General features: G+C 34.0%; 2 protein-coding genes across 3 annotated transcripts; one reads left to right on the top strand and one right to left on the bottom strand.

The window, feature by feature from the left end:
- Positions 1–88: 88 nt before the first annotated feature.
- LOC123902806 (transcription factor bHLH113) lies at positions 89–3,110 on the top strand. Of its 2 annotated transcripts, none has more exons than XM_045952602.1 (5): positions 89–834; positions 933–1,067; positions 1,298–1,360; positions 1,441–1,560; positions 2,279–3,110. In XM_045952602.1, the coding sequence occupies exons 1-5, from the start codon at positions 502–504 to the stop codon at positions 2,447–2,449; spliced, it is 822 nt and encodes a 273-aa protein (XP_045808558.1). In that variant the 5' UTR covers positions 89–501; the 3' UTR covers positions 2,450–3,110. The 2 variants fall into 2 exon arrangements, with proteins under 2 accessions (XP_045808558.1, XP_045808559.1); XM_045952603.1 differs by having other exon boundaries at positions 390–834; positions 942–1,067; positions 2,279–2,864.
- A 2,071-nt stretch (positions 3,111–5,181) lies between these two features.
- Positions 5,182–7,047, bottom strand: LOC123902803 (methylthioribose kinase-like). The gene is made up of 6 exons (XM_045952598.1): positions 7,037–7,047; positions 6,587–6,896; positions 6,329–6,491; positions 6,055–6,256; positions 5,646–5,878; positions 5,182–5,531 (listed from the first exon to the last, which is right to left on the bottom strand). Exons 2-6 carry the CDS (start codon positions 6,855–6,857, stop codon positions 5,366–5,368), a joined length of 1,035 nt encoding a protein of 344 aa, XP_045808554.1. The 5' UTR covers positions 6,858–6,896; positions 7,037–7,047; the 3' UTR covers positions 5,182–5,365.
- Positions 7,048–17,066: the final 10,019 nt, after the last annotated feature.

Raw genomic sequence — 17,066 nt, 5'->3', positions numbered from 1 at the left:
GGGCCAGGTGGGTTTGACCATACTTCCTTACCAAAAACCAAAGATATCCTTGGAAATAGCCCACTCACCCAGCCAACATTTTTTCTCTGTGTAACGCTTTCCATTTACTACTTTCCTCTCTGATTTTCTCTCTCTTTTTCACCGCCACTATTTGGCTCATTGAATCGTTTAATCTGGTTCAGAGTCAAGTCTGACATCAAGTGATTTCAGTTATCTCAATCGCAGTTGCGAAAAATTAAACCGTAATTCTCTTGATCAAACCCAGTGTCAATTACAGCTGGACCAACTAGCTATCCATTTCTTATCTGATTTTGGTTTCACACATAAACATAACATCACAAACGTGGTTACAAATGTCTCTTACCCTCACTGCCACTTAACAAATCAATCCCACTTATTTCTCTCTTTTATATATAACCCTCTTTTCTCTACTCCTACATTTCATTTTCAATCTTTGAAATCAACATCATTTCATCAACAAACACATCATTTTTGTTTTTAATGGAAACCAAAGTTGATGAACTTCAAGTAATGGACCATTTGACCACACCAACAACAACAACTGGGACCAGTTTCTCTCAGTTACTATTAGAAGATGATAATGAATTGGGTCTTGCTGGTGTGGACCAAACCTTTTCAGCTTCTCTTTTCTCTCTTCATAACCCACCTAAAATGCTTTGTTTTGGAAACTATCAAAATGATATGGAAATTGAAACCAACGTCATAATAACTCCTCAGAAATCTGTCATCACTTCAAGTGATTCTTCTTCAACTTCTTCATGCAATCATGCCAACACTGGTTTCAATTCCTTAACAACAACCACTAAACCCAATGTCTGTTTTTATTTAAGAATGATGTTGGTGTTGATTGTTTTATTTATTTATTTATTTGTTTATTTTCTCTCTCTAAATCTTATTTTTTATTATTAAAGGGTTTGCAGAAAAAGCGGAATGGGTCAGGAGGAGGAGGAGGACAAGAACTTGGGACCAAAGCAGGTGTTGGAGGGCAGAGATGTCCTAAGAAGAGCAAAGCAGAGAACAACCCCACCTCAACTGGACATACAAAGGTAAACAAAGAAAACCAATGGACATGTATGTATGTTTGGTATCACCGCTTATATGTCAGAATCACAGTGACCCACCGCGTAGCTTTCAGAAAATCATATATAGCGGGTCATCGTGATTCTGAAACATTCAGTGGGATACCTAACATTTGCATGTCAATAATATTGTCAAACAAACATGACATATCCTTTTCTATGATAAAAAATGTAACATTTAATTTTTGTATTAGCAGAAAAAGGAGAAGCTTGGGGAAAGAATTGCAGCATTACAACAACTTGTTTCTCCCTTTGGCAAGGTAAATTTAAATTTTGGAAATTAGGAATTTGTTAATTGAATTTAGATTTTGGAAACTGTTAACTGAAATTGCATGTGCAGACTGATACAGCTTCAGTGCTTCACGAGGCTACTGGTTACATAAGATTCTTACATGATCAAGTTCAGGTTCTGTGCTCTCCATACCTGCAACCTTCACAAATTCAATTTCAAAATCACCATGTGAGTCTCATCTCTCATCATAAATCTCATATTGTTCATTAATTCTTATATGTTAGTGATATTCATACACCATGACGTGTTAGTTCAATAGCAAGAATTTGACATGTATTATTATAACTAATGGAGGGATGAGAATACGACATATATATATATATATATATATATATATATATATATATATATATATATATATATATATATATATATATATATATATATATATATATATATATATACAAAATAATTACACTTGAGTGAAAGACAAACAATCAACAAACTACATCGTTACTAATGTCATATCAATTTTGTGTAAGATGAGTATGCGTCTCACGTGCAATTGTGAATACTATTCTGCGAAGACTATTTCCTCAATCCTTGTAGGACTTAAATGAGCGGTAACTTTTCCTAAAATTTTTAACGTTGGTGTATGTCCAAATTCACGATCGAACTCAGAATCAATGGTTAAGCGAGAAAATATGAATGTTTTTTAAAAAATGTTTAAGGTTATTTATGTTGTTTTATAAACAAACAAATTATAGAGCCAGTGAAGGTTTGAAGGAAGGGTAAGTTGAAGGGAGGGACCACTTTGATAGGGACAATACTGAGCATTGTCTTACTGAATATGTTCACATTGAACAAAGTATTGTTGTGACAGTTTATCCATTTAAGGTAACTCTTTGATGACATAAGATATTTGATTTTGTATGCGTTATTTCAGGGGGACGGAGATAACAATGGAGAAGAAGTGGAAAAAGATTTGAAGAGCAGAGGTTTGTGTTTGATCCCTGTTGGATGCACCCTACACGTGGCAAGTACTAATGGTGCTGATTATTGGTCACCTGCTACAATAGTGAACAATGTTTCACCTTCAACTATTGCTAAGCAGTAACAATGATATATAAATATATAAATCAAAGATGAATCAATGAGTACTTTTTTTGAGAAAAATATTTGCATCTTTTGAGAAATAGGTTCTTATGTCTGCTCAAATTGGAGTTGTACTCAACATGATGTTGACAGCTTATTTGGAGATGAAAAGAAGGATGAGAAGGGTAAACTTTTGGAAAAGGTAAAGAGAGATTAACAATTAACAAGAATAGTTTAAACTTCACACATGGGGTACAAATGATATGTCATAATTTTGTCCTTAATTATGTAACATCTATTTTGAGGGGTCACCTATAGAAAGAAGGAACTATTTTATGTAGGATTTAGACATGTGTGGCCTTCAACTAGGATTTTAGGATGCCCATATATTTTGTTGATATTATATTTTGTCTTTGTAAGCAATTACATGAATTAAGTTATTCCAATAGCTTTCTCAAAAAAAATTTGCAAGGAAAAAAAATACAACAATAAGTCTTGAAGGTGTTGAAAATCTCACTCCATCCATGCATAGTACTAGTAATTATTTTAGTCAAATACTAACACGTGTTCTTATGGCACATCATAAGTAACTTATAATCGGCTTCTGATTGAACTCAAGTTGTAAGTGAGATCAGATTAAAAATGAATTGTTTCGGAGAACTCAATTCAAATCTTAACTGAAATAATCATCGATAAAGTTTTACTTATTTTTCGGCTGAATTTCATGTTAGTGAGACTCTTTTATTCTAAAAATCAGAAGGTTAGGAACATATAGTTATTGAAGTCAAATAACTTCTGTTGCAGTTGTCGTCATTGTGACTAAGATGTGCCGTGTATAATGTTGGATTCTTGTACAAATTAATGTTGTGGGACAAGATGAATGACTATAGGTGTATCGTTTGAATACGCGTGCTCTTATGACCCCAATTATAAGTTTTCGTACAAGGGTGTTCTTGACTTCATTGTATGAAATTGGTATATTAGATAGCAATTTGCTTGGCACATTATTGAAATAGCCAATCACCATTTTATTTTTAGTTTTGTTTTATTATTAGTATTTCACATTCCATTTATAGTTTGTTTATATAAAAAACTAAACTTTGGTGGTTATTGCATTATAGATTAATGAATAATTAATGTATAGTTGTACTTGGTGATTGGATATAAAAGAGTCGATGAGTGGATTGATAAGGAGGTCTCGAGTTCAATTTTCATTTCAAGCTAAAACTAACAAATTAACTATTAACATAACATTTGACGTTTTAAAGAATGAATGATGCAAAGTTTGAAATTGCAGCTAAAATTGTGGATCTTCACGTTATTGAGAAGTCAGACATTGCATCAATCACATCACTGGAAGAGACTTTGTAACTTTATGATCAATGTTTATCCTCACATTTAAGATAGAATCGTGAGGAACATCCATATCTAAAAGTGTAAACAATTAAAGAAAATAAATTTGTCTCGGTAAAAAATTAAAAATAGTTTTCATATTCTATAATAGAAACATAATTTAGGATTCTAGAATCTAAAGGTATAAAATTTTAAAATTTCATTTTTGATCATGTATAGGAGGCGATCAAACTCTAGAACCTAAACATATTAAATGAACATTTTTACACTTCCAAGCAAGAGGCGCAATAAGTGCGGTGGTAGGTCTTTGTATAAAATATGGGCTTTAGGCCCGTACTTTTCACTTATGATGTTTTGTAATCTTTTGAGGCTCGAACCCGTCATTTCATCCATTTTCATCATTAAAAAAAAATATGTAAATATTAATTGTTTAGAGCTCAAGCCACATTTTGAAATATTGTTTGATTTGAGATCTTGTGAAAATCCCTCATAGTTTTTTTTTCCATTTGTGAAAGATGTCGCCATGAATAAAGCATTTACAACATTATTTATAAATTACCATTAGTCTCAATTTTTAAATAATGTGAGACTTTATGTATAAGTATACTAGTTCTTCGGTTGAGGTTAAAGGATATATCAACTGTCGTGCATGAATTAGACTCTTGTTTTCCATATACGATGTCAATGTTTCAACCTCGAGCCGTATTTTCGAGGCATTTGTTCACTTTTGGGTTTTGTGCAAAACTCTCATGATTATTTCATTTGTAAAAGCATGGCATATCCAAAGGCCAAACAACCTAAGTTAGGGCTTAGCCCAAAAATTTGGGTAAAAAAATGGCCTCGAAAAAGTTCAATTTGATTTTAAATATATAATACGACAATTAGTTATAATATCTTTCCCTATCATGTGGCACTGCGCTCTCTTAGCTACTCGCTCTAACCTTAATTATAAGTAAAAGTAAAAAAAGTTGATGTATCCGGTTCAATTTTAGATACCATGACCAAGCCCTTGAAGTTAGAATCTTTCTTAAAGCTTAGAAGTATGTGAGGAATGTGTATCTTCTATGAATTAAAGTAATTGTAATATACAATTCAGTTTAAGGGAGGATTTGTTAATATGTTTTGCTAGTAATTGGTCCTTGTAAAATAGTTTTTTAGTCCTTAAATGTAGTTGTGAATTATGTTTATTTAGTTGTGGCTCTTGTTCCTTTTATAAATAGAATTGAACAATTCACCATGTTGAACCGTAGACCGATATTGTCTATGATTTGGTTTATTTGAATGGTTTGATTGAGAAGTTTAAGGTAATTAAACCATGATTCAGAAACCTCACATGTTCGATTCGCATAGATGAACCATAAAATTTAAACCAGATAGCTTTGAAATTACAAAATTGAATTAGTAGAACTATAAAAGCAGTCTTATTTATTTAATAATAAAGTTCCAATGAAACATTATGTAATCACACAAAATTCATTTACTACATATTTATTGATGAAGAGGTAATATCTTATAAAAGCAGTCTTATTTGGTAATTATGCTTCATCTGCTAAGACTAAGAGGTAATAACTTGTAAAGCAAGATACTAAATTTGCCGAATTGCTGAAACAATTTCAGAAATGCTCTCAAATTTTCTTCTTTCTTTGAGAAGTATCTTAGCAAAATCAAGCGCTCGTTTTTCACAGGTTGCCCGTTTAGCAGCATCAGTAATTGATTCAAAATCTTCAACATGTGCCATACCAACAATTCTCCTGTCAGTCAAATAAATAAAATAAAATAAAAGAGTAATTTATAGTATTGCATATGCTTATTTTATCTGAAATTCAAATTTTTTTTTTTATTAAAATTATGATGAAGAGTCTAACCTCAGGATTATCAAGAAACAAATCATTTTGGCAGCGGCGAATCCAAGACTATCATGAAACAAATCTGTCATGTATTTCTTCTGGACAAGCAACTGAACCTCAGGATTGTTATAGATTGCTGGAAGATATGCCTCACCAGCCCCATTTCTATGCTCATTCCAAAGTGCAGTGAATTTATGGTGGAAAAGATTCCAAGTGTTTTCAATTGTCTTAAGAATCCATTCCTTATAACCCTGCATAACACTGTGTTTTAGACAAGGAAAAACAATTACAGTTTAAGTGTCAAAATCAAATCTAGCTATTTCATTTACCTTTCAATGCCATGTAAAATACAAAATACAAAACTTTAAAGTAAAATACCAATCATGAGACGAACAGCATAAAAGATGTGTGCGAAAAGAGGACATACTTTTCGATCATTTGTTTCATCAGCATGTCCATCTTGAGAAAAGAAAGACAAAATCAAGTTTCCAAGGAATGCTCCAATATCAAAACCCATTGGTCCATAAAATGCACATTCAAGATCATATACTTGAGTTGATTCGCGAGTAACCATGACCGAACTAGTATGTAGATCTCCATGTAGTAGTGCTTGTGCCCTCTCACAGAACCTAAAGGAACATGGAAAATTTAGAAATAAAAAATCTAACAATAAAAGAAAAAAATGAGACATATATTAATACTTTGATTTCAGTTCAGCAACTTCAAGCTTCAGTAGATTGTCTTCCCGAATAGCCTCAACATCGCGATCAAGATAAGGAGAAGTCCAATGATTACTATAAGGGTCATTGAACACGACCTGCTCAGTGAGCCTGCATAACTCCACGTTGCCGCAAAATTCAGCAACTGCATCAATTAATATATACGGTTTCTAAGCAAACGATATATAATTTTAAAACTAGTATCAATTAATAGAGGGCGCGAAGTACATGCATACATACCATCGCGTTTGTGATCAGTAGTAGAATGGAACAGCAAAGACGAAAAGAAGAGTGTTTTTGCAAAGAAATCAGACATATGTTCAGCTAACAAAGGGTACTCAACACCAGCAATCAATCCTTTTCTTAGGATTATGTGTTGCGGCTCCAAATAACGCATACCGATCAAAGACATAGTACGATCAAAATGATAAACTTCTGGCACATGTTCCGGACACAGTTTACCCTTTTCTTTCAACGACAATGACTCAAAAAATGCTCTCTCTTTCGTCATCTTCCATGATTCGCCTACTAAACGAACATATGGCAAAGCCTAACACCAATTCCAGTAACCAATAAAGTAAAAATTTAATTAAGCACTTTGAAACATATCAAACATAAAAATCCGTTATATCAGTTGGTTAGTTAGTTAGTTAGTTATACTAGTAAAGAAATGAGGTTTTTGAGTGATACCTGTTTGATGACAAAAGTGTTGAATGTGTTGTTGTGTTGTTTGAGATTGTTTGAAGTCTCACATTGCTTAGGTTCCCGGGATGTGAAGTGTATAAATATGTGAGGGCAACCTCACCCTTTGAGCTAGCTTTTGGGGATGAGATCCAAGCATATTTAACATGGTATCAAAGAGCTTGGTTCATTCCGCCTATTGATTGAAAGAAACTAATTGAAGAACGGAAACAACAATTGGGTACTGTTTATTTTTTTTCTCTCGTTTCGTTGGATTAATTTGGTAATTTTGTTGATTGGATTATCTAGACAGGGGTTATCTAGTTATCTCATGTATCTTGTTGATTGGTTCCAATCTCATTTTGATTGTAATTGAATTTTTGAGGCAAAAACAGGGTAGGCCACCGTTTGTATCTTTCATTGAAAAATTGCTTGGAATTGCTTCTTTCTTTTTTCGTAACAAAAGGAGGGCCACTTTATTGCATTGTTTGGGATCACATTAATTTGGTTTTGGTTTTGGTTTGTTTTGTGTTTGGTGTTTGATATCCACTCTTTTAACATTTGCGATTGGTTATAATTGAATGGACAACGAAACTTTCTTGAATCCTCCATATGAGATTGTTATTCCTTCTCACAAAGGTAAACATCAAAGGAGAATTGGGGTTGATATTGATGAATGTGCATTTTGTAAGAAGAAAGGTCAATGGAAAGCACAATGCTCAAAATTGTTGAAAACAAGTAGAATGAATTGTATGACTTCAGCATCCAATTTTGATGCTGCTCCTTCTCCAGTTGGTTTTGGTATTGGTCAGGTATACCCACACGAGACTACTTCACGAGTGTTTGACCTTGCTGAGCAGTTCCAAAAGTTTCTTGCCACTCAGCCTCATGCTACGTCTGTCTCCTCTATTGAAGGTTTGACCCCCTCTAACTTGTCTTCTTCCGTATGGATCCTTGATTCTGGAGCATCGCATCACATGTCATATGATCGCAAGTCTTTTTTGTCTTTAAATTCTTCATCATCCATGTCAGTAATGACTGCTGATGGCTCTCCTATGCCAGTAGCAGGAATTGGGTCAGTGTCCACGCCTAATTTATTTCTCTCAAATGTTTATTATATTCCTAATCTCACTTTGAGTCTTGCTTCTGTTAGTCAATTATGTGATTCTGGTTATTCGGTTATGTTTTCTTCCACTCATTGTCATGTGCAGGATCCACAATCTGGGAGGTTGATTGGGACAGGCCGTAGACAGGGGGGACTTTATGTTCTGGACGAGCTGAAAGTACCAGACACAGCAGCCTCAACTTCTACATCAACTATTGATTTATCATCTTTTCGTTTGAATTTATCATCTTCTAACTTTTATTTGTGGCATTCTCGTCTTGGTCATGTTTCAGCATCTAGATTAAAATATTTGGTATCTACTGGAGCCTTAGGTAAATTGCAAGTTAATGATATTTCAGATTGTTGTGGCTGTAAACTTGCTAAATTTTCTGCCTTGCCTTTTAACAAAAGTGTTTCTGTGTCTAAAGCACCTTTTGACTTAGTTCATTCTGATGTGTGGGGTCCATCACCGATTCTTACCAAAGGCGGGTCAAAATATTATGTTTCTTTTATTGATGATTATACTCGTTATTGTTGGGTTTATCTTATGAAAAATCGTTCCGAGTTTTTTGAAATTTATCATATGTTTCGTGCTATGGTTAAAACCCAACATAATGCTATTATAAAGTGTTTCCGTTGTGATTTAGGTGGTGAATATACTTCTAATAAATTCTCTGAGTTACTTGCTTATGACGGTACTATTCACCAGACTGCTTGTACCGATACTCCTCAACAAAATGGCGTTGCTGAAAGAAAACATCGTCATATTGTTGAAACTGCCCGTTCCCTTTTGTTGTCTGCTTCAGTTCCAAGTGAGTTTTGGGGGGAAGCAATTCGTACTGCTGTTCATGTTATTAATAGAATTCCATCATCAGTTACCTCAGGTTTGTCTCCCTTTGAAAAATTGTATGGTTCTACTCCTGATTATGTTTCTTTGAAGGTCTTTGGTTCTACTTGTTTTGTTCTTCGTCCACAAATAGAGCGTAATAAATTGTCTCCTCGATCTACAATATGTGTTTTCCTTGGTTATGGGGATGGTCAAAAGGGTTATCGTTGTTATGATCCTTCGAGTAAAAAATTGTATGTTTCTCGTCATGTTGTGTTTCTTGAGCACATACCATTTTTCTCTCTTTCGTCTGATTCACATACTCCTAGCAGGTCTGACCTAATTAATATTGATCCTTTTGGCATTGATAATGATATATCCAGTGATTGTAATTTTGAGAACTGCAGGGATGATACTAGTGCTACTCCAGATACATATGTCCCTTCTGTCCCAATAACTACTCAACAACCTCCTGTGACTGTGGTTCCTACTGCACCTCCTCCTCCTCGTTATCCTTCCCGTGACCGTAAGTCTACTCAATTGCCTGATTTTGTTTATTCAACTTATTCTACTTCTTTTGCTTCTTTCCTAACCTCTATTCACAGTTTGTCTGAGCCATCTTCCTATAAAGAAGCTGTTCTTGATCCTCTTTGGCAGAAGGCTATGGAAGAGGAACTTGCTGCTTTGCACAAGACAAATACTTGGGACATAGTACCTCTTCCACCAGGAAAACGTGCTATTGGGGCTCGTTGGGTATACAAGATTAAAACCAAGTCTGATGGGTCAGTTGAGCGCTACAAAGCTCGTCTTGTGGCTAAGGGATTCTCTCAACAATATGGTATGGATTATGAAGAAACATTTGCTCCTGTGGCCAAGATGACTACAATTCGTACTCTTATTGCTGTTGCATCTGTTCGTCAGTGGCCTATTTCTCAGATGGATGTTAAAAATGCTTTTTTAAATGGTGATCTTCTGGAGGAAGTCTATATGGTACCTCCATCGGGTGTTTCTCATAATCCATGGGAAGTGTGTAAGTTGAAGAAAGCGTTATATGGTCTGAAACAAGCTCCACGAGCTTGGTTCGAGAAATTCTCTGCGGTGATTATATCTCTTGGATTCTGCTCTAGTGATCATGACTCTGCTTTATTTGTTAAGACAACTTCTCATGGTCGTATTATACTCTCTTTATATGTTGATGATATGATTATTACAGGTGATGATGTTAATAGAATTGATGAGTTGAAATTACAGTTAGCAAAAAGATTTGAGATGAAGGATTTGGGCCCTCTTCGCTACTTCTTGGGAATTGAAGTTGCCTACTCTCCTAGGGGTTATTTTTTATCCCAATCCAAATACATTGCCAACATTCTTGAGCAGGCTCGTCTCTCTGATACTCGAGTAGTAGATAGTCCTCTAGAGCTGAATGTCAAATATGTTTCATCTGATGGTGTTCCTTTACCAGATCCCACTTTGTATCGTACTTTGGTTGGAAGCTTGGTGTACCTCACTATTACTAGACCTGATATTGCTTATGCAGTGCATGTTGTTAGTCAGTTTGTTGTTTCTCCCACTACTGTACATTGGGCAGCTGTGCTTCGTATTCTTCGTTATCTTCGGGAAACTCAGTTTCAAAGTCTTTTGTTTCCATCATCTTCTTCTTTAGAGTTACGTGCTTACTCTGATGCTGATTGGGCTGGTGACCCTACTGATCGTAAGTCTACCACAGGGTTTTGTATCTTTCTTGGAGATTCTCTCATCTCTTGGAAGAGTAAAAAACAAGACATTGTTTCTCGCTCTTCTACTGAAGCTGAATATCGTGCTATGGCATCGACAACTACTGAAATAGTTTGGTTGCGTTGGTTACTTTCTGATATGGGTGTTCCTCTTTCTGAACCAACTCCTATGTATTGTGATAACAAGAGTGCCATTCAAATTGCTCACAACACGGTATTTCATGAACGTACCAAGCACATTGAAATTGATTGTCATTTCACACGTCATCATCTTCAGCATGGCACCATTACTTTGCCGTTTATTTCATCCTCCTTGCAGATTGCTGATTTGTTCACAAAGACACATTCTATTAAACGTTTTCGTTTCTTGATTGACAAACTCTCGATGCTCTCTGCTAATGCATCGTGAGTTTGAGGGGAGATGTTAGATAGTAGTTATTATATTATTATGTAAGGGTAGTTTAGTCTTTTCTAATCTCTAGTTTATATACTATATTGTAACTCTTGTTTCATTAGCTTTGCTTATTATCATATTGAAACCCTAAGAGAAAGGGTGTTCTCTACTTTAGTCTTCTCCATGGTCACATCTATTTTGCATATGTTCATCTATGTTAACATGGTATCAGAGCCGGGTTAAGGACTGCAATGTGGGCATTTGACCCAGGACCACGCTAGGCGTGAGGGTGGGTGTTGAATGTGTTGTTGTGTTGTTTGAGATTGTTTGAAGTCTCACATTGCTTAGGTTCCCGGGATGTTAAGTGTATAAATATGTGAGGGCAACCTCACCCTTTGAGCTAGCTTTTGGGGATGAGATCCAAGCATATTTAACAAAAAGAACCATTGGAGTTGGAAACAATGAAGACAAGATTAAGGTTGCCATCTTTAACTTCTTTAACGGATAAGTCGGAGAAATCATTGTTTAGTTTGAATGAAAGGGAAGGGATGGTTTTTATGTATTCTATCAGTGTGTTCTCATTGAGTGGTCTGAACTCAGAGAAATTAGCCATAGTAACTTGGTTTGAAGGAAGTGATTGCAAAATGAAGATGGAATATTTTCTTTCTTTTTTTTCTGTCCTTGAAAACAAAAAACCCCATTGTCTCTAATTAACCTCTTATTATGTAAACAACGGGAAAATATATCATTACCATGTTTGGTTGTGCCGTGTACAAATTAATGTTGTGGGATAAGATCAATGAATATAGTTTGTATTGTATCGTTTGAATACGCATGCTCATATGACCCCATTAATAAGTTTTTGTACAAGGGTATTCTTTACTTCATTTTATGAAATTGGTACATTAGAATTTAGATACCAATTTGCTTGGCACATATATTATTGAAATAGCCAATCACCATTTTATTTTTAGTTTTGTTTTATTATTAGTATTTCACATTCTAATTTTTTTTAAGCAGAATCTTGTAAAAAAGTGGATTTTTAAAAAATGACCTATATGACATTGCAGCTAAAATTGTGGATTTTTTTCTAATGCGAAATCACACATTGCACCAATCAAACCACGAGGAGGATCCACAACTTCATGATCAATGTCTGACTTCACATCAACGATAGGATCATGAGGAACATCCATATATAAAAAAATGTAAACGTACAACTAAAGAATACAAATATGTATCACTAAAAATAAATTTCATATTCTAGAATCTAAACATATAAAAATTCATTTTCGAAACAATGTATAAGAGACTCTAGAATATAAAAGTATTAAATGAACATTTTTATACTATGAAGCACGGACACTGACACGTCGACACCGATAAAAATTTGAAAAAATAACATAATTTAATGTAATCATAAGTGTCGGTGTCGGACACGAACACCGACACGTATCCGACACGAACACGCCTAATTTGAGGAGTGTCGGTGCTTCCTAAACATCCAAGCGGGGGCGCGATAGATGTGGTGGTGGGTCTTTGTATATAATTTGGGCTTTATGCCCATACTTTCCACTTATGTTGTTTCGTAATTTTCTTTTGGGAATTTCTCTTCGCCCCCTTAATTGCTCAAACCCTCCCAGAAATTGTCATTTTGCCTCTAAAAGTTCCTACCGGAAGTTAAAATTTGGTGGCACTTTCAGGAGATAAACCATGTTAGGCTAAAATGCACACCCCCAATTTTTTATTATTTATACACCGTACATTTCTTTTTTATTATGTTAAAAGGCCTCATAAAAGAAGTTGAATTTTTTTTTCCTACCCCAACTTTTATACCTTTACCTCAACAAAATATAAAAAATTCCAACTTTACCCTTCTATCATTGGGAACACATTAACTAAGTTCTCCGGTAACATTCACAACTACAAAAAGTTTTCCGGTAATAGTAAACCAAAAGAAAAAAAATTCCGGTAATCAAATTGTAAATCCATAACACTTCAAAAAAGTTTTCGAAACACATAAACAAAATTTTCCGGTAATATTCACTACAATAACAAATTTCATTTTCACTTTGTAAAAAAAAAAACAACAAATTTCATGAAATTAAAAAAAATCAAAGCACCAGGTTTATCACGAAGAACATACAAATTTTGTCTACAAATAGCTCAACCCATATAGCATGATGATTTTTATTCAACCAGAATACAAATAAATCATCCAAATTATCATGAATCTAAGTACACCCTTTGACCAAAACACTAACATGGTTATGTTTAAAACCACCGCCAAATTCTTGCAAAGAAACAACCTTTGAGTGATTTAAGGAAACTCCATTTATTTTTCCTTGAATTTAGCACAACCCACTATCGAGTACCATTTATTGAAGGAAGAAATTATATCACTTAAGGATTCGGAGAAGGAATTTGGTAGAGGGAGGGAGTCATGGAAGGGTGAAAGAGACTGTGAAACTGAAGGGAACGAGAGGAAACTGGAAATCATTCCTGATCTCTTCCGGTTTGTAATTCATTTTTAATTCTGGAAAACTTAGGGCTCGTTTGGCCCAGTTTTTTTTAGAACTTATGCAAATAACTTATACAATATAAATTAGGTTTTATGCTATTTTATAAGTCCACACTAGTGAAAATTGTAATTTTATAAGATATTTTATTATAAACTACCTTGACAAACTTATAATATACAAATTGCATAAGCTATTTAGATAAGCTCTAAAAAAAGCTGGCTCAAACGAGCCCTTAATATTTTGTGGGGTGAAGTGAAGGCGAAGTCTATAGGGATAAAATTGGGAAAGCAATTAGTTTGTAGGGGTAAAGGGATAAAAGTTGGGGTAGAAATTTTTTTTTTCAAGTTGTTTTAAATTTGTTGTGTGGATCCGGTTTAAAAGACAACTCGTTGAATAGAAGAGTGCGTGACAAGGGCCTCCATGAAGTTCAAGGAAAATAAGATGAGATATTCTTTTCCCGCCTTAACTGCATCTCGCGCGCCCTACTCATTTTCATTTTTACACTTCCGTTACTTAAGTGATGAGCTTTATAAAAATGAGAAATTTTTGAAAAATGTATTCTGCTACTTGAGTACTACCTAAGTAACGGACAAAGATATTTTTGTAAGTTCACAAGGCGCGTGAGAAAACGAGTAGGATAAAAAATTAGAGTTTAATTATTGTGCATTGTCGGTGTAAAAATTATTTACACATACATCCTATAATGTATTGCCACATCATTTAATGAATGTGACACATCATGTGTTTTTAAATACCATACATGATGTGTCGAATATGAATTTTACAAAATTCACTGTTGGATTGAAAGTTTATATCGTATAGATCATCCATAAATTTTATAGATTTTTTTGAAAATCATTTGATATGTTATTGAGACCCATCAAGATTTACGTTATTTAATAAAACGTTAATCTTGATGTGTCTCAATAACATATCAAATGATTTTCAATTTTTCTAAATTTTTCTATGGATGATTTATATGATCTAAACTTTCAATCCAAACATTGGATTTTGTAAAATTCGTATTCATTATAATATTATTCGTGACTGGTCCACCATGGACCACTTGATGAAGTGGTCCATATTAGAATTTACCACATCTACTAATGCAATCCAATTATCATTTAGTCATCCTCTTATTTTTGACCTTGAATCCCTAAGATTACATGCCACTCGTTAACTGGTCTATTATGATGATGTGGTAAGCCATGGTACTTACCGGGAACGAAATTGGTCATTAAACCAAATTTCACTCCCATATATATTGCATGCGCAAGAGTTTGGAACTATCGTGGAGCCAACAAATTTTGACCAACCACACTTTTGATAATTATATTCCCAGACACAGTCACCAGCAGTTAATTCAATTGGTTTGATCTTCTCTGTTCATTATAACAAATTAGTTGGGCTTAAATGTATGTATGTGATGTGAATGTCAATAGGATCTCAATTTTACACGGCATCAATGCAGTAATTGTTTCTAACTATCCGATTAAATATTGGTGTCTGATCGTCTACAGCATGGACAATCGGAATCCATGTCAATAGGCTTTAAAGTTGGTAATTTTGTTGCTTCAAAAAATATTAGTACTATAAATTTCTAGATTATTGTTGAACGTGGTTGACTTATGTAGTTAGTATCAACAATATGCTTGGAATTGGTATTGAGACTTTAGAGAGTTTGAATCCCCAACAGACTTCTGAGTAAGTTTACCTTAGGCTTAATTAGACCAATGACTTGGACTTTGATATGCATGTGTAGTATTAAGACATAGATATAGAACAATCATGATTTATTTTTTAAGAATAGATCAATTCAAAACGTAGTTCCCAGTCTCTTCCAATGCTGCTCATCAAGAAAATGGCTCTCTTTGCTACTTACTTTGACCTTAATTATAAGCAAATTAATGTGAGCAAAAAAAAATTGATATATCTGATTCAATTTAGATTAAGGGTCTTCACTAACATGTGCCCTTAGGGCACATTTTAGCTTTTCCAAATTTACAAGCAAACTAACACTTTTATCAGCTCTATTTAATCATTAAATAACCCTCTACACTAATTAGTGTGTGCTAAACAAATTTAACTGATGTAACCTCTGAAGTCCAAAAATTTATCAAAATAACATACGTATTAAACACATAATTGACCTTTGTTATCCCACACATATTAAACTCATAATTAAGTACTAGCTAGCATAAATCATAATATGAAAAGCAAATACCCTACTTATTAGATATATTAGTCTTAATGGCCAACAAAGGTTTGGCGAAGTTGATAAAAAGTTGGCTCATATTCTTTATGGGCGTGAGTTCAACTTCCACTATCGGTATTAAAACTTCGTTTATAGGCATTATGTAAGTATTTGTTCTTTGAACCTTAAGATATGTTTTGACTCTGATAAGCTTTTATTCATAAAAAATGTCTTATTCAAACTATAAATTCAAAGCACTGAACCTAATGACCTTATAATTCCGCTACCTAGGTTGCCATAATAACTAAAGTCAAAGCACATATAGCATGTCTTAGTATTGAATTAATTCAATTGACCACCCTACACAAACTGCATATAAATATTGCATTCACCATGATCCATCATGCAGGGTTGCAATATAGTTTTTGTTTATTTGGCTCTTGTCATCCCTAAAATTTGTCCTCATTTGTAACTTGAAAGAAGCTTAAGAGCTACAAGACTAACAAAATGAAGGATTACTCTCTTATAATAGCACTTAATGAAATTTCTCTCATCATCATTTTCCTCCTCTTGCTCACTTACTCCATGAATGTTCAAGGCATGAGACCTCTGAAAGATCAATCTCCTCCTTCATTCATAAGTTTAATAATTAGCCAGGCTTATTCTGGACCAAGTCACAGAGGGCGCGGTCACTGAGAATATTTTAAGACTTTTAAATAAAACTGTGTTAGACTTATTTTTATTTTATTTTTCCCATAAGATACTACAAGCATGCATATGTTGCAGTAGTTTTGATAATTCTGATCAATATTGTTACTTATGGTTTGAGACTTTATAGAATGTAACCAAGTTAGTTAGTAGTTAGTGGCGATTGTAAGGCCTAAATAAGCCTTTAAAGTTAGAATCTTTCTTAAAGCTTAGAAGTATGTGAGGAATGTGTATCTTGTCTGAACTAAACTAGTAATTGTAATATACAATTCAGTTTAAGGGAGGATTTTTGTTAATCTGTTTTGCTAGTCCGTCCTTGTAAAATAGTTGTTGTTTAGTCCTTGAATTTAGTTGTAAATTATGTTTATTTAGTTGTTGTTGGCTTAGCTAGTTAATGCATGATTATCAGGCTATAAAAAGCCAGTTAATAATGAAGTAATTCAGTTTTGCAAAATCATTTCTTTCACTGAAATCTTAACAGCCAGTTGATATGTAGGTGTGATAAATAGAACTGTAAATATTTAATCTACTTCCTTCACATTTATACAAGACTATTT

The sequence above is a fragment of the Trifolium pratense genome, linkage group LG1 (assembly GCF_020283565.1).
Source record: "Trifolium pratense cultivar HEN17-A07 linkage group LG1, ARS_RC_1.1, whole genome shotgun sequence".
Taxonomy (NCBI): domain Eukaryota; kingdom Viridiplantae; phylum Streptophyta; class Magnoliopsida; order Fabales; family Fabaceae; genus Trifolium; species Trifolium pratense.
Note: the sequence above shows the minus strand (reverse complement) of the source record. Positions and strands in the feature narration are given on the sequence as shown.